The sequence below is a fragment of the Argiope bruennichi genome, chromosome 9, assembly GCF_947563725.1.
Source record: "Argiope bruennichi chromosome 9, qqArgBrue1.1, whole genome shotgun sequence".
NCBI classification, from domain to species: domain Eukaryota; kingdom Metazoa; phylum Arthropoda; class Arachnida; order Araneae; family Araneidae; genus Argiope; species Argiope bruennichi.
In genome coordinates, this window is record NC_079159.1 from 103,247,283 (window position 1) to 103,266,403 (window position 19,121).

General features: G+C 28.3%; 1 protein-coding gene across 2 annotated transcripts in view; it reads left to right on the forward strand.

Moving 5' to 3' along the window:
• Nucleotides 1-19,121, forward strand: part of LOC129984515 (sodium/potassium-transporting ATPase subunit alpha-like) — a 95,206-nt gene that overhangs the window by 41,035 nt on the left and 35,050 nt on the right. For both annotated transcript variants that reach the window (XM_056094409.1, XM_056094408.1), the window contains exons 2-7: nt 8,330-8,497; nt 11,859-11,918; nt 14,688-14,891; nt 15,736-15,849; nt 16,728-16,980; nt 18,512-18,780. In XM_056094409.1, the coding sequence (XP_055950384.1) occupies nt 8,330-8,497; nt 11,859-11,918; nt 14,688-14,891; nt 15,736-15,849; nt 16,728-16,980; nt 18,512-18,780 (1,068 nt within the window). The remainder of the gene's footprint in view (nt 1-8,329; nt 8,498-11,858; nt 11,919-14,687; nt 14,892-15,735; nt 15,850-16,727; nt 16,981-18,511; nt 18,781-19,121) is intronic.

The following is a 19,121-nucleotide window of genomic DNA, read 5'->3' on the forward strand; positions in this document are numbered from 1 at the left end:
TTTTAGAGACAAACTTTTTTCCAGTAGTTTATCTCTAGCTATTCAAGTCAAATACGAATTTTTCTGAATGAATGAATGTTAAGCTTCTCTTATTTAAAATTCGAATAAATTCTGCCATAAACTTATAAAGTTTTAATGATCGCTGACCATGGTAAAAATAAATAATGAGCCGAAATTCAAATCTTAATCTCAGTTCGTAATGGAAAATTTTATCATCGCAGTTTATTTTAAATTCCCCACTGAAGGTAACTAAGAAAAGAAAAAGAAGAACAATTAACCGTAAAATGTGCTATAAATAGGTCATTTAATTTGTTAACTGCTGTGGCCTGTAGCTTTTTCAACTATTATGACATCTGCTTTATTACATAAAATGGAATGCTGCCCTCTTAAACATTTTTTAACGCCTTTATTTAATTTTATCCTGTATCATGTTTACAAAAATAGAATCTTAGAATCTATTTTGCTCTAACCTCCTGATGTGCCAGATAATTTAAATTTTATATACATGAGTACTTATAATGACATCATTTTAATTATTCATTTACATTATTTTAATTTTTAAGAATTTATTGATCGGTTAATTGGTTAATTTAATTAAATTTGAGATTGGGAGTGGCATCACTTCGTAGCTAATTTAAGAAGAAAAAAAAATATGATTCCACATTACAGATTTCCCCATAAAATAATTTTCTGTCAGAAATTATTTTAATTCTACTGAATTTATTTTATTTCTGTCTAAATAAAATTATGAAAGGAATGAACTCAAATTTCATATTCAGTCTATAGACAGCATGGAAAAATTGATCCCCCTGAAAATATTTTGCAACAACAGTCACCAATAGGAGATATTTTGGCGCTATCGGAACGAAGTTGGACTACAATGAATACAGTAAAATTAATTGTGCTAAATTTCAATAATATTCATGTTATAAAAAATTACGAGTCGTTTAAAGAAATCAGTGATATTTACCTATATAAATAAATAAATAACATATAGTATGAAACTCTCAGAAAATAATTTTTCATTAGTCAACATTTGAGTCCATTTGGTTACTTCAATGCTTTATTCTACCACTGGTGCAAGCTATTGCATCTAACGTTACTGTACTTCTCTCCCCCTCCGCCCCAACTTGTGTCCCATAGCTTCCATGATTTTTATATAAAATTTGATGTCATTCCCTTCATTACTATTAACTGAGGGTGTCTTCAAACTGGAAGAATTATTTCATGATCGCTGTGTATTTAAAACAATGAATTGTCAATCAAAGACTAAAAAGTTAAACATAATTAAGATTTAGAAATTATACTTCCAAGTATGCCTTATAAAAGTGTGTTTTTGTTAACTATTTTTTTTTTTAAAATTTGATTTTTAAAAAGACTACGACGCATTCTGTTCTAGAATTATTGTGTACAGAATATAATAATCGAATTTCCTTAAATAATGACAATTCGATATCTGCGAATTGTCATTACCCATAAAAAGTCTATTAATTACTTATTCTTAAAGTATTATTAATTCTCACTATGCCAAACTCGCCACTATTACTGCCAATAATGGCTAAACGCTCTGCAAGACGGCCCCGCTGTGCGTTTGGATCTTTAATTCAAAATATTTTTGTCAATTTATATTAAATCTGTGAGATGTTCCAGTAATGCCTGTATTTGTAATGTTTTTCCTTCTAAGCTTTAGAAGGCTTGGCGATCTTTTAATCTATCTCTCCTTTATTGAGGCCTTTAAAAATTCATTTAAAACTGTTACTGTTATTTAAAAAAAAATAATAAACGTCGTTTTACAAGGAAAAAAAATCAAAAGAGAAATTGCAAACGATTTGCCTGTTATTAGTTTTAGCTCTTTTGTTTTAAAACGTATGCATTAATAGCTTCAGATTATAAGATGGTATACACATGAAACAGTTTAAAGATGAATTTTATTCATGAACTAAAGTAAGAAATTTTTAGGTGGAGTGATTTAGTTGAATAGCGAAAAATAATGCGTCATAATTTGATAGCGTAAACTATCAATTATTTTTCTCCCAGATGCATATTTGTCTGTTGCTCTATTCCCTATCTCACTTCTTCAGAATTGATGCCTATAATTTTGGCTTATCAGCTTCAGAGCTGTGAAGCAAAACGGCAAATATATTTGAAAGTAAAAGAGAGCGAAAGAGAAATCATCCATGGGCATTTTTTTTTTTTTAACTTACAACAGATTGGAAAAAAATCGTCTGCGAATAAATAATAGAAATTTTGAAAATTCCTGAAAGAATGGAGAAGGCTGTCTGCAAATGCATCCTTCAAAGTCATCACTTTTATCAAACGATGTCTTTTGTTTTCAGAGCTCTTTATTTTGCCATAATAAAGATGTGCATTTCCCAAGTATTGAAATGAATTTTTTTTTAGTTAATAGTTTTTAAGAATGGATTCATTTTGCCTTTTCCCCGAATAGGGTGGCAAGATAAATTGGTGTCATGTGATGCAACGTATCTTGGCTTGGGTTTGAAGAAAACCGGTCTTGGGTTACGCATTTTCAGGCGCTTGTGCATTCGAAATTTCTGGAAGTTGTTTGTCAATTGCATAAGAGTCAGTTTGATTATGGGAGTTGATTTATCGACGACCTTTTGTTCGTTTATTTGAATGTTTCTCGCAGTTCCGTTCGCTCACAACTTTTTAATGCAGTACTGACACTAATTATTGCTTTCAAAAATGTGTAATGTTTTCTCTATGCAAATGTTCATCTGGTTTGCGAAAGTAAAAGTTGTCTACTTTCTCATGGAAATAATAATTTTCAAAACGTTTTGTAGTAAGAAAATACCATTTAAAATTAAATAAAATTGAATATTTATTCATTTATTGTTAAAAATATATGAAAATAAAAAATAATTATGATCGTATTATTTTATTTTCATTGTTAAAAAGGCAATTGCAAAATTATTGATTGTTTTGATTATTTGAATGTGAACTCCACCGGGAGCGCACCTAACATGAAACTTACAAGAATATTTGAATTGGATTCATTTTCTAAATCGTATTTTGTGTATATAAAATTAATAAACGGAGTGGAATACACAATTGTTGATCTTTCGATCGATAATGAAGCACCATTTAAACGTCGTTAAACGATGTATCAATGGAAAGGTTGAATGAGAACTGTTAAATAAAAGGTTGAAATAGTAATTTTGATAAACTTTTATTATTGTTAATTCAGTACTTCTAATACAGATTCATTTTAAAGTAATTTTTTAAAAGATATTACTAGTGTATGTCTGCCCAGCATTTAAAAAAACAAAAAAACATTGCAGATTTACAGAATTACAATAATGCATATTTGCAATAATTATATTGTAAATTTAAATATTATCTTAAAAATAAAAAAAAATCATATTTAAATCGCATACTTTAAGTTATAATTATACATTTCTTAAATTACATATTTTATCTGCATGTAAGTAGCCATTTAATTTAAAAGAAAAAAAAACTTTCACATCTTTATTGTGTGTGAATATTAAATACAGTATTAAGAATCCAGTTAAATTTATCGATTGCTTTTCGCTAGTGGTTTGTCAAACAAATTAAATTTAAAGTTTTTCAGTGGAATCCATTGGGCCTTTAAAAAATATTAATAATAACTTCGTCACATTCCTCATCGTCGCTTAAATTATCACTTCATAGTTTGTCTCCTATTAATTCATCATATGTGAGTAACTTCTGGGTCATGATATCGGTATGATAAATCACAAATTTCTTCAAAATGGTCCTTGCTTTCTGAAGATTCTCTTTTCTTCATTTACGGTCATAGTTTCCTTATCTCTTTTGTTGACATTGTTTTTGTCGTTTATATCACATTCATCGACTTTTGAGTTTTAAAATCTCTCATCTTACAAAAGCACGATTTATTGTTTCAGATTTGACTTGATTCCCTGCTAGGATGAGGATATACATCTTTCCGCCGGTAGTTCCCATTTTGGTGCGATTCATTTAAGTGTGTGTTTGATACTCTTGCTGTATTGCATCCTAATGTGTGTGTGTTTTTTAATTCCCAGTTTTTAGAATTGCCATTTTCTCTTACAATTCAATGAAAAGAAAATCATTTGTACAATTGCAAAAAAAAAAAAAAAAAAAAAAATCATGTGAGGATCGACAGGATACAAATTCATGAACATAATTGTGCTGTTTTTTTTGTGTGCGTGTTTTCGTATTGTGATTAATGTTTTCTAACCATAAATATTAGCAATCGGCTATGCTATTTTATGGACTTCCTAACTTCTTGGAAATATTTTCAACACACCTTGGCTTCCTTGACTTCTTCATGATTAGAGGAGTCATCATTTTCTTTACAAAATAAAAAAGTGGAGCTATCTTACCATTTTAACAATTGTCATCTTTGAGACTGAGAATAGTTCTTGCAGATTTGGTATGATATAAAATGTCACTTTCATCTGCAATGTAAATGTTTTTTTAGCTGCATTCCATGAATTTTACTCAGCAATTTTTTTTAGTAATTCCCTATCTGATACATCTTTTGATTCCATTTGATTTGAAATTTCATGTTTCTATTTTGAAGTCATGAAACCATTCCGTTTTAAAAATGAATCTTTCACATTCAATTTTTGTACATTTTCTGTTTCTTCTTCGATAAGCATGAATCCATTCATAGGAATACTTGATATACGAGGCGATTAAAAAATTAATCAAAATGTCTTTTAGTACTTAAAATTCCAGCTTGTATGAGTTCTAAAAGATTTAAAATTTCGAGAATGACCTATTTCTCATATAGGCTCCACAAAGCCTGATAAAGCCCGCCAAAATAAAATTTTCCTATAGAACCTATGCATTTTTATATAATTTATTTATTTCATGTTTGTAATTTATTTATTTTTTTATTCACTTTCTCATATGCTAATTTTGACGTTTTGCTGTTATGTATATATATTTTCAATTATTGTATTCAGTTTTAATATTGTTAGAGTAATTATCAATTATTTGACTCGATTAGTTTTTACTCCAAATAAAAATTATATTAAATTTAATAGAAAAAATTATTACAGCATTCGATAATATTTATTATTAATGAATTTATAAATGTGGGATTAAAAAGCAGAATGTAATAAAAATAAATTCTTCTTTTCAATATACCAAATGCAAGTGAGTTTTTTAAAACTGTTTGCATTAAGTTTTATTCTTTATTGAAAGTAACTGGAATTTTTTTCTTCTTTATTCTTTGATATTACCCGACATTTTTTGAAATTAAAATTCTTTCATGTATAATATTTTAGTGTAAAACTCACTTTCGTATAAAATATTTGCCCAATGGCAATATAGGTATTTTGTGGTTCTAGACGGCAAACAACTTCTCTAAGACACCAATTATTGATTTAAAAACATTTTATTTTACTTTTTTTTTATAAAGAATTCTATTGTATATTTCGATTTTTTTTTCAATTTAGTAGCATTTTCTATGCCATAATTTGAATGATTAGTAAGAATTAATGATATCTTTTTTGAATTTGTATATTAATATAGTTTTATGTATTATAAATATTCTTTTAAAAGTGAACATTTTTTAGAAATTGTTTCCCTCTGCCTTTCTTTAATTCCAATTATAATAAATATACGGTTGTAAGAAATATGCATTTATCTGTAAACTACTTTTGACGAACTAACTAAATTGGTTATTATATAATTTACAACTCTAATTTCTAGGTTATCTTTTTCCTACTCTGATGTTGCCGCTTAAAAACTTTAATTTTTGACTTCAACAAGACTTGATACATGAAATTATTTCACCAGACAGAAAGGTCAGTTTCAGTCCGTCTAATTTAATGAATTCAATGACCAGAGTGCAGTTCATTCATTATTCATAGTGTCCTCGATTTGTGGCGGAGGGAAGTTTCGAATTATTTCCTCTGAGCTACGTACAGAGAGAGGAAACCAACGGTTTTAGCTCTGGAACTGGTTGGAAGCGGTTTGAACCTGCGGAAACAGACTATTTCAAGCTATTAAAATTTTCCCCCTTTTTTTCTTTTTTGTCTTTGCAAAAAGGCTGATTTTTCAACACAATCAATGACAGTTTGAAATCTTTCTGCCTTTTCCTCATTCTGTTTTTTTTTTTTTTTTTGAATGAATAATCAAATACATTGGTAAAGAAAATAAATGAAGTGCAGGAATTCGGTTCAATAATATTCCTGTAGGACTCTTATGTCTGTAATTGTCATTTATATGTCTTTTTTAGACGACAAAGAAAAAAAAAAGGAAACATAAAAGACAGCCTTTGATTCTTTTAACCTTTTTTTTTTTTTTTTTGTCTGTGAATTTCATTGCTTTAAGTTTGAAAAATTTGTACTTGTTGAGTGTACATTTCTAAATCAAAATTGAAAATATTGAAGATTTTAAGCAATATTGTGTCCCTAAATATTTTGATATTGGTCAACGAAAAAGACTCATTCTTTATATATATATATATATATATATATATATATATATATATATATATATATATATATATATATATATATATATATATATAATATTATGAAAATTATTTCTATCAGCAAACAAGAAAATCAGTTTTTGGATTTACAACACTTGTAGGATAGCAATACAGGGTTTAATTATATTTATGGCAAACTTGCTTTTGCTGTATTTATTTATTTATATTTTATTTTAGTACAGATATACTTGCTTTTGGTTAATTTTAAAAATGACCTGTTCGTCTTTACTAGCCTTACCTACCACTAAGCAACTGAAAGTGTCATTTGAACTCCTATATTTAAAAAAATTGTAATACGTAACGTGTACTTAGATTTGTATGCGGAAACATAAACTCTGAAACATTTATTTGCATTTTAATGAATTGAAAATATTTCTTGTTTAATTAAATATGCCAATATCTCGAAGAGTAATCTTAGAGTGGGAATCAAATTGACGCTACATTTCTATTGAAGGAGCACTTGATTAAAAGTTATCATACCAGAGTTAAATATAATTTTTTTTTGTCTTCCTTTGCTTAATTCATTTAAATAAATCTATTAATGAATTTTGACTTATGTATTGAAGATATTAAAGAACTAAGAGCTTTACATAAATTTCATCTAGCTTGCTGAAGACATTTTTGAATTATCTTTGTCACAGACAAATAAACAGATATGATGTCAAGAATGTGTTTTTCGAACTTAGAGAGATCTGAAACGTGGTATACGAAAATTAAAAAGTTCTGCAAAGTACTTGGTATAAGGTATACCTTAGTATAAGAAGGCTATATTTTTAACCACCCTTTTGCCTTTACTATTTATTTTTATTTTGTACTGCTTTATCCTAATTCCGCTTGCGATGAGGAAGAAAAGAGCCTAATTAGAGCCTTGTCAGTAACAGTCTCGTCCATCTTTCTCCAACATTATTTTCTTCGTCCGGATTTATTGTTACTATTTGGTTTATATATTCTATTTAATAGATCTCTTCCTTTTTAAAATATTTCTTTCCTATCGGCACGCTGAGTATTATGTCTCTATCTCCGACTCCTTTGCCGCTGGTATGGTGTGGAAGTTTGGAGAGGGTTTTTTTGCTCAGGTGTCGTCCTCGTCATCTGGCTGAGGTTCAAAATTACGCGGTCCCAAAATAGCCCTAGTGTTTCTTTAAAACTTGACGTTAATGCAACAAAACTAAACTTACCGACTTCTTAAAAGCTGTCAGATGCCGAACTAATATTGCAAATCTGACTTCAAACACTTTACTGAAGTCTGTAATTGAAATTGCCATTTCTCCTTCGGCTCAAATATTTTCGAATGTTTATTTTATTTCATTTTGATAACTTCAGGATCAAAATCTTCATGTCTCCTCTCTGTTGCTCGGTCACTTGATATTATTACTTATAAAACGTATATTAATCTCCATATATCTCGGATTAATACTACATAATTGAAGAAGTCATATAGTTTTTTTTGTTTAATTTTTAATTAGCCAATATTAGAATTAACTTTTAGATTTCGAAAAGTTGATACTGACGTTCCTTTTGCTTGGAAGAGCACGTGAGTCAAATTTCATCAAAAATGAACAAAAGTTTTAGATTAATATGATAGACAAACAGATATTCATCTCTGGGCGATAAATTGCACAGGCCTAAATTTCAGATTTAAGTAAATGCCATTCTTTTGTTTAATTGGACTATTAAAAAATTCTATTTATAATAATTGTGCTTATAAAAATCATTTAGAAATTTTGTTCATAAACTACTCTGTAAATCTGTAACTTCCCGTTTATATAAACGTTACAAATAACTGATTAGTTCAGATATAAAATTCGCAAGTTTGTAACAGAATATTTTTTGTCTTTTCAGTTAGCGCGATCCGACAGTTTCCGATTGGCTGTAACACCAAGCATTCCCGACGATGGCAAGACTCCGGACGGCAAGCCTAAAGTACTGAAGAAGGCCATGGGGGCAAAAGGGGCCGGCGGCAAGAAGGGCAAGCCCGACCTCGACGAACTAAAACAAGAGGTGGACATGGTAAGATGCTGTCAGAATCATGGTTATTTTTAATATTGCCTTATAATCGTAGTTTCATCTCTTTGTTTGGAAGTTTTTGAGGTGTTGAAGACTTCAAATAATCCAAGATGCAGAGGACGCCGCTTAACGATGTGATTGCAGTTTTTGTTATCAAAAATCTCTGGTCCCGAATCTATGTATTCAAATATTTATATAAATCTTATTTTAATGTGGTCACTACATCATTTATTGTAATGACTTTTGAAATAGAGAATTGATCACATCTAACAAGTTCGTGAAATTTCTTATTCCAATTATTGAGGAAACATCTGCCAGTATTTTTCTCTGCCGATTCATACTCTTTTGTCTGAACTAAAACGATCTGGATTGATTTAACCAATTGCAACGCTACCAGGTTTAGCTTGAAATCTGTTGAACAACCATAAACTGTTTGCCTGCCAGTGAGTCGCAAAACCCAAAGCAATAAGAATAAAGACTGATTTGAGTGTTGAAGACAAAATTGAAATTCTTAACTTGTATGCAAGATTATCTAAAAATAGTCAAGGCAATCTTGCAGCGCAGTTGAAAATGTTACTGCCTTTTCATTGTAAAATTTTGAAAACCCGTAAGCTCTTTGTAAGTAAAACTAAAGAACAAATAACTGTTTGTGGGTCCAACAGGAAAGAATATGTTGAAAAACTCCCCAATGAAAGCCATAATATCTTGCAACCCAGCACCATTCCTCAGTACATTTTAAAAAGAACGATACAAGTATGATCAAATATATACGTGAACTGACGAGAAATAATTGTTAACAAGTAACAGTTAATTATTTTTTTGTAATTTTTATTTTTTATCTTTAATTAAAAATGGCCCTGAGATAATAGTTCATATTTTACCTTCGTATTGGAAATATAGATATTACCCAATTCTTTCTTGCTTTCGATCGGTTAATGTTATCGAATTTCTTAAATCACATTAAGCAGTAGCTACTGTATTTTAATTTATTGTCGCTTAGCGAAATTGCAGATTTTGCCATTCCTTAATTACGGCAAAGGGTTTTTGTTTTTTTGTTTTTTTCTTTCAGCTTTTGATCAAAATTTGTTTCAATAAAAAGTCAGTTATTAAAATTTATTTTGTTTTCAATTTTAAGTGAGTGGGTAAAGGGAGATGCAAGATAATATCGATTTTATGAATCAGTATATAAATAAAATAATTTGCATATCTAGTTTGGTATTTACTAAAAAAAAAAAAAGGTCTAACTTGAAAATCAGGGATTTTGATGGATTATCAGTTATATTTTCCTGTTGGGAGACTGATATTTCCTTCTCTTATTCTATCAAGTCAACTACAAGGTCGTCTCAACAGATTTGAGTGCCCTCTGCTGGGGTAATTTTAGCGGTTGATGGGAAATAGGTAGCTAGAATGGAAAAACTCATGTCTTGACGAAACTAGGAATTTGAATTGTATATATACATTCATAATATGGAGTGTTTTAATATATTTAAAATAATCACATTTCACAAACTGTAACGCAGATATGTTTAATGTAATACTTATCAATGTCATTGAAAAGCTAAGTTTGAGGTACAGCTGTGATGTTAAGCATTTGTGTGCAGTTACTTCTTTTGTTCTTGGTAAAATAAGCAGTTTCGATTTCGCATATAGTTTAAGCTTTTCTCACAGATTATTTTGATGTATAAATTTTGAGCTCGTATAAACTTTCATGTAACATTACATAATCCAGTGTATATTGAGCTAAGCCTTTATATTTAATGCATATAAAGTGATGTTTATCTTCGGCGAATAATTGTCATATATCTAAAATAATTGACAAGACAAAACAAAGATTCTCTTAATCAAAACGCTACCGATTTCGCCGCTTTTGATTTCATTTGAATTTATACCACCAATAGTCATATGAATTTCATATAAAATCAATGGTTCCCTTCTCTAAACACAGTCCATTGTTGAAAGATTTTTCAGAAGCATTACTTTACTGCCCATCTCTGTGGGGGGAAATCTTGACAGAATTCCCATTAAATAAAATATCAACTCTATCGTTTTTGCCAAATTTTATTTCGTATGAAAGCTCACGATACTCTTAGACATATAAGCAAGGACATACAAACAAACCCTTTGCCGTAATTAAGGAATGGCAAAATCTGCAATTTCGCAAAGCGACAATAAATTAAAATACAGTAGCTACTGCTTAATGTGATTTAAGAAATTCGATAACATTAACCGATCGAAAGCAAGAATTGGATTCAACCTCTAAAACTAGATATTATTATAAAATACAAAATGTACGATATTATAGAATAAAATTATATTACACAATATAAATATTTCAAAATAAAACTTTCAGCCCAATCGTTTGTTGATTGTATCATCAACAAACGATTCGATTTCGCCAATTTTCATTCCAGTTTCGTCACTCTGCAAGCATAGGTGAACATTCAGAATGCTCTATCATTATTAGTACTTTCTTTTATTTTGTTAAGATATGTTTATATTTCATCAAAATGTTCGTCGTCATGCGGACGTATTTAATTCATTCATCGAGGTATTAATCATGTCACTCAACTTAGATCCACACATCTTAGCACAACAAAAGATAATAAAAACATAGTACAATTATATGAATAAAAGTTATAAAATAACGACGGAGCATTCTGATTACTTTCTTCAAAGTGAGGGAATGATCATGTTGGCAAAAATCTTCTCAGTTGCCGAGACTGAAAGTTTTGTCAAAAGATTTATTTTGGAATATTTCTCAAAATGAAGAAGGCTAGACTACCAGTAACGACGTATTGAGGGTGCATAGGCATTAATATGAACCAAAATCGAAATCCGTGCAAAGATTGTGGTTGAAATTCTGTCGTGAGAAGAATGCACTGTGAAATTTTGTTTTTTCGGTTTCTCTCCAAAATGGAAGGTAATGGAAAACAGGCGACCTTTAATGACATACTCAAGGTCACGAACTTTTCATATGAAATAAAACTATTTTAGACTGGCCCAGTGGTTGGGATTGGCGAATTTTGTGGCAGATTTTCCCATTGGGAATATATAGGGAAATTTTGTTTTTTCGATTTCTCCTGAAAACGAGGGTGTCGGGGAGAGGGGCGATCCTTATAGCATTTCTAAGCCGCATGGGTTTTCTTATTATACTTATCTAACAAATTCAAATACCAGCTAAATTTGAAACAGATTTTAAAAATAATATGAATAAATCTGCTAAAGGAATCAAAATAAATATTTCTGTTTAAGGAAAAATAATTGAAGATATATAGGCAGCATTTTTTTTTTCTAACTTCATATTTATTTTTTGACATCTGTATTTTTTTTAATACTCAATTCATAGATTTGTTTATATTTGTAGGATGAGCACAAGATTCCAGTCGAGGAATTATATGCCAGATTGGGCACTAATCCAGAAACTGTAAGTTATTATCATATTCAGTGAAACAGTTTGATTTTTATACATTAATGATTATTGAAATTTTGTGTGGAAATAAAGTAAGAGTGCAAAATATTCCTCTGAGATAGCAAATATTTTTGTAGATCAAGCTAAGAAACTATTGAAGTGTCTTTTCCTGAATCATACAAATACTTTAAGGCAAAAATCACTGGAACCAATTTTTAATATTACATTACAATTACTAACTAATGTGTTGTTTTTTTTAAATTATTATTATTATATTTTCTTGTGTGACAATATATAAGTTTGAGATCAAGTAAAAGGCAAGACTTGCAGAAGAGATAAATTTTAATATTCGAATGTATTTAAAAAAGGATAAAGAGGGGGAAAAAGAAAAAAAAAAAACGTGTCTGGAAACTGAGGTCATCATTGTTCCTTTTATGTAGACTTTTATTATAAATAGAAAATTAAAATATTGCCCTTATTAAGAATTTTAATTATTTTACAATCAGCTTTCCAAAAATTTTATTATTATTATTAGTTATGTTTTTTTTTAATTATATGTCAGTTATTTTTATTGTTTTATTCCCAAAACAAATATTAAATTTATTTTTCATTATTAACGTTTTTAGTAAATTATGAATTAATTACATTCTTTTAATTTTGCAACATTTTATACATTTTTGCTTTAATTAATTGATGAATTGCAAAAACCATATTAGTTCAAAACTACTTTTTTTTTTCTGCTTCTTTATATTTATGAAAAATTATGTTAAATTGTTTGTAATTAAAGGCCACTTTATTTAAACTGAATAATTTTGCACTTTTTAAATTGATGTCATATGTGACATCTTTAGTAATAATTATGATTTATGAGCGTTATGCTCATACATAATTTATAGTTTATGCATATAAAAATTATTAAAATACATTCATTTTGTTATACATAAAATCATCTCAAAGATGAATTATAAAAGACTGTATTTGAATTTTTTTTAAGTGTGATTATAAAAAGATGAAATTTAGTTGAACAAATTCCAGTCTATTTTTAGCCTGCATGAAAGTTAGTGAATATTTATTTAATTAATTCAAATAGTTACTTCTGTTAAGGACTTTACAAAAAAAAAAAAAAAAAAAGGAAATAATTAGTAGAAAATACTTTTCTTGCATGATAAAGTATAATGCTTAGATTATTTTTTAATATAGTTGGCAACATTGTTGAAGCATTAATCTTGGTTTTTGCATACCCTCATCATAGTTAGATACCACTTACAATAAAGAAGAAGTGAATTGGAACTTTGAGAAAACTGCCATCCTTTATGTCCGTCTATGTTTTTGTATTTGTAATAACAGAAAAGGCTAGAAGAATAAAATTTATTGTATGGATTTTTCACCATCATTATAGATCTGTATCAAAATTCGAGACTAAAGCCATCAAAGGCTTGTTTTCTGTTGATATATGAGCATTACAATTCATAATAAAAGGAATTATTTATATGTGCTAGTGGATTAGACTTAGAGCACATGTATACATTTGAAGGTGAAAATGCGCAACAATTATTCCTTTTTAAATATTATGTATATTATATCATATATCATAATATATCATAAATTAATATTATATTAAAAATATTATATCATAAATTTAATTTTAATTCCATTTTAAGATTGTCTTTTGATCATACAAATTTAAATGCTGTGCAATTTTCTTCTGAATTTTGAACTTATTTTTTTGCTTTATTTTTAATAAGGATTTCAATGTTGCAATGAAATTAAAATCATTTTGATTTTTTTCATCAAATGTTCAATCACATGATTGCTATTATTGAAAGCTATAGAAGAGAGAATCTGTTAATTACCTCAACAGTTTACATAAGGAATCGAAAGGTGAAATTTCCATTGCTGCAAAAGACAGGAAGCAATTTGAGATACATTATCCAGAAACTTAAGTTTCTAATGGTACAAAGTTACAATAGGCTTTATTTCATTATTCCAACTCCTCGAGAAAAAACATTGATATCAAGATATGTGTAAGAGATTTAAATTAAACACAATCAATATTCCCAGCAAACGTTGTGATCAAAATGAAAAATATGTAAAGTTTTACTCCATCCTAATCAAAACCATACGGAAATTTATGCAAGTTGTCATGAAACTGCTCCATCCCAATACCAGAATAGAACAGTACTCAGGTATTGGGTAGTAATCCAATGGCTGGTAATTGAAAAAATCATTTAGGGATAATCAAACATTTCCTTCACTTTTAAAGACCTGTATATCATCAAATAGAATAATTCCTTTAGATAGATTTATTTTGATCTATACTTTCACCAGCAGATATTTTGTTCCATTAGCAATATTTAAAAAGTAAAAATTTTATTATATATCGAAGGTAAAGGGAAGGTGGCCAGTAACTAGCGAACAAAGTATGCTTAATAAATGAAATTTAGGTGTAAAAGGTGAAATTAGGTGTTTCTTAATAGTGTAATTCCATGTCAAATTTAGGTATCATTCAGATGGCAAAAAGATATAAAGTGCATTATCTTTATTCTTTACTATAATATGAAGCAAAAGCAAGCCATATTGCATTTATGGATGAAAAATTTGTGAAGATAATAGTGACTTTTTCTTAACTCCAAATCATAGATTAATAAATATATATAGACCAATAGTTTTGCCATTTGAGCCATACACTACCCAAAACTTACCTGTACTTAATGTTTTTTTTTAGTAACATTGGTCTTTTATGTAAAATAGCTCTAAATTTACCATTCCATTTTCTTTTTGTAGGGCCTCACTGCCATGCAAGCACGTGAGATCTACGAGAGGGACGGCCCCAATTCATTAACACCTCCCAAGAAAGTTCCTGAGTGGGTGAAATTCTGTAAGCAGCTTTTCGGAGGGTTTGCCCTTCTGCTCTGGATAGGAGCTGTTTTATGTTTTATTGCATATTCTATTCAAGTAGGAACCTCAGAAGGAAGTGTTGAAGATAATGTAAGTATTATGCTTTGCTTTTGAATGTTATCACATTGCATATACATTCCATAATAATTTGTTTCTTTTTTCTTGTAATAAAAAATGCCAATATGAACTTTAAAAAAATTTTTTAAGGCCATTCAGTAGAACTAATGTAGAACAATTTATTAAATTTTAATTAAAAAATTGGGTTATGTTCCTTTTCTATAGAATTTTTCATTCTTGTTATTTACACTTTTTAATGCTATGAATTCGATTCTTTAGACTATAATCTGTTATTGCAATCTAAATATCTTCTCGTTTTGTTTTTTTATTTTGTATGTATGGATTTAATGTATTTATTTTGAAAAATTATTTCTTAAAATCATATGGAAAAATGAAATGAGATTTAATTATAAAACTAAGCATTACATTCTATTTTAATAAACAGAATTGTAAATTGTTATTTTTATGTTGATTTTGTCTATTTATCACCATGTATCTCTACCTCCCTATGAATAAGTCCTCGAGAATTCCAAACAGCTGTAATGATTTCACATTGAAATAGGGAATTGAAGTTTTTTTTAAATTAATAATTTCAACCAAATGAGATTTTTCCTTATAATTACAATATGTATAGTAATTTGGATTTTTAATAGTGTATTCTCATTCTACTTTGAGCCTGATTCAGCAAATTGCTTAATGCTTGCATGCAAAAGATTTTATGTTGATTATCTGTCATTCACTTTAAAATATTAAGATTCCTTTTTTGTTTTTAATTTCAATAAAAATATTTTGCATTTGAAATGATATTTATTTCTTTCATTTTTATGTTGTTTCATTACTAGATATTATTCATTTTTTTTTTTTTTTTTTACTGCAGTTATATTTAGGTATTGTGTTAGCTACTGTTGTTATAGTTACTGGATGTTTCTCATACTATCAAGAAGCTAGAAGTTCAAAAATTATGGAGTCTTTCAAAAATATGGTGCCTCAGGTAAAATGAACATATATTTTTATTTCATTTATTAACATCTTAGAAGAACCATTAAAAAAGTTCATATAAAAAATTTATTATTTATTTAAAATTATATATTATTTATTTAAAATTTTATGATTATTTCATTAATCATTCCATATATAAAAATTTCATATCATTTATCTGTTATTTAAACCATCTTAATAAATTTTAAAAAATTCATTTCTTTGCTTATAGTTATGATAATAAATCAAAAATTTATAGAAAGGTTGTCGTCATTATTTTCAGAGTTTATTCAAATACGTATTTATTTTAAAAAAAAGTTTTTATGTATTATTTAAAAATTAATTATATTTTCATCATAACATTTTCCCAAATTTTAATTTATTTCATGTTTTTTTAGTTTTTAGTTTTTTTAATTGTTTTTATTAATTTCTATAGAATCTTTTATAAACAGGAAATTTTTAAAAATAAATATATTATAATACTGTGAAGGTGAAATCGATGAATCAAATATATATTTATACAGTTTTATTTAATGTATATCTTTGTTATGCTGATGTAATTTTGTAATTAATTTTTCAATCACTTGCTAAATATTTGAAATTTTATACACTTATGTATTCTCAGTAATAGTACTCTATATTTATAATATCAGAGCTTACTTGGTAGTTATTTTTTAATTAATTTCTTTACTATTTAATATAAATCATAATAAGATAAAATATTAATTATATTTTAAAGGGTAAAACAATTATAACAAAAGTAATTTCTACTTTTTAGTAACTAAAAAACTACTTACTTAGGGTAAAACTACTTAAGTAACTTTTATTAACTAAAAAAAGTTCTTGTTTTTAATTATTTTTTATTAAATATATGTATTGATTCATTTGCAGTATGCCACTATCATCAGAGAGGGTCAGAAACATACACTGCCAGCTGAAGATGTGGTTGTGGGAGATTTAGTTGAAGTGAAGGGAGGTGATCGAGTGCCTGCGGATATTCGAGTTATCTCTGCTCAAGGTTTCAAAGTCGATAATTCTTCATTGACCGGAGAATCTGAACCACAGACTCGGTCTCCTGAAATGACAAATGAAAATCCCTTGGAAACTAGGAACATTGCCTTTTTCTCTACTAATTGTGTAGAAGGTACAGTATGTTTTCCCCTTTCCTACTTTTTAATAACAATCCAAAAAACTCAGTATGGTTCTTTTTTAAAAAAATAGCTTCAATTCTTAGATAGTTTAATTTATCCTATTAAATATTTTGAACAAAAATTTTTATTTACAAAACGAATACTGGAGAATTTCAGTAATGTTAATAATTTGAAATTTTCATAAAAATACACTTTTATTTTGATTAAAAATGTTTATGTTGAGTGTCCAATCATCAAGGAATGATCAGAAGATTCAGAGAAATTTATTCTGAAACTAGATTTTTTTAAAAATAATATTTCTTATTTAATTTATCAATTTGCTGATCATTTTTTTCAAAGTGTATGAAACAATCTTAGTAATTAATGAAAATTTCTCATTTACTGACAAGAGATGAAAAACTTTTTCGTTTCTTGCAGGTTCTTGTATATGTGTGAAAAATTTCAAGGGTTTCTTTTTGTATTATATTTAATTAAATGTGTTTAAAATGAAAATGTTTCTGAAAAATTTAGGCATTTTGCAGTGTATTAAAAAAAAAAGTTTTCTCTCGTTGCCATGCTGTGCATTTCCTTCTTAAAATTTAATTTTTCATTTCTTTTAAGTTTTTTTTTTTTTAACGATTTTAATAAATGTGAGGGAATAGGATTTACATAATATTTGCTACTGAATTGCATGTTATGATATATTTTGGATGATCAGTAGTTAATGGTAAGATATCTTACTTACCAAATAGTTGAGTTAATCCTTTTTATAAAATAAAGTGCCGGCGTTATTAAATAAATAAAGTGCTGGCCTAGGGGTAGCATATCTTTCGTGAGGTGTGTGGATGAGCGCACCCCCCCCCCCCAGTAAAAAGGGGTTGTACAAGCGAGTGTGTAAGTTTCATCTTCATATTAGCTCAAGTCAGACTTCTGGCCTCGGGCGTTTAGGGATCCTTACCCTCAGAAGCTACTACACACCTCTTTCCCTGATCTCTTACTTGGTTTGAATTGAAGTTCAATCCAAGAGAGATAAGCAATAACAACAACATAAAATCAAGTGAGGGTAATAATGGATGTAGAATTTTCTTCTGCTGGTAAATAATTTACTAAGCTATTTGTTGTAAAATTATAATCAGAGATGCATGAATCATCATTCACAATGCAGAGGCATAAGTAACTAGGAATCAGGTATTTAAGACGACGATAGTTGATAGCTTGCAGAAATTTGAGAAGATATAACAGGAATATTTTATATCTATTTAGTAAAAAGGAAGACAAAGAAAAAAAATTGTTTTTTTTTAATGGCAATAGACGAAAAGAAAGCATATTATTATTGATTTGGTTTTGAGAGAAATTATTAAAATGGTACTGAAAAGCATTTGGGGGTTCTGCCCTCCCCCCATATCATATGAAAAGGTTAAGAATGAATTTGAAAATTGAGAGGGTGCTTTTTGCTTATATTTAAAAAGCTCAGTAATTTTAATTTTTATCTAAAAAATATTAATTTGTGTGCATTATTTGATGTAAAATGTTTAATATTTGCAGGAACTGGACGAGGCATTGTTATCAATACGGGTGACCGCACTGTCATGGGGCGCATTGCAAATCTTGCATCTGGTTTGGAAATGGGTGATACACCAATTGCAAGGGAAATTGCCCATTTTATCCATATCATCACTAGTGTGGCTGTTTTCTTAGGTGTTACATTCTTCATCATCGCTTTCATCTTGGGTTATTACTGGTTGGATGCTGTTATCTTTTTAATTGGAATTATTGTTGCCAATGTACCTGAAGGTCTTCTGGCTACTGTGACGGTATATTTCTATTTGAATATCTTTCTTTATTATGTTCATATTAATTAACGGTGAAAGATGGGTGAAAACAAACAATTTTCTAAAAGTACAATTTTCTTCTTGTATAAACATTGTAAACAAATTCTTGTTTTTCTTCTTGTAAAATTAGATGAGCACTGATAGTGCAACGTCAATTTTGCTTTGGCGCTACAGTTTGAGAGTTTAGGTTCTTTCACCAGTAATTAATAAGTATCATTTTTGCTTCTAAATTTTTTATTTGTATCTTATAAATTTTTTTTATTATTCACAAAGATTTTTCTGCAAGAACATATGTTTTTTTTAGTTCCTTTTTTTTTTTTTTT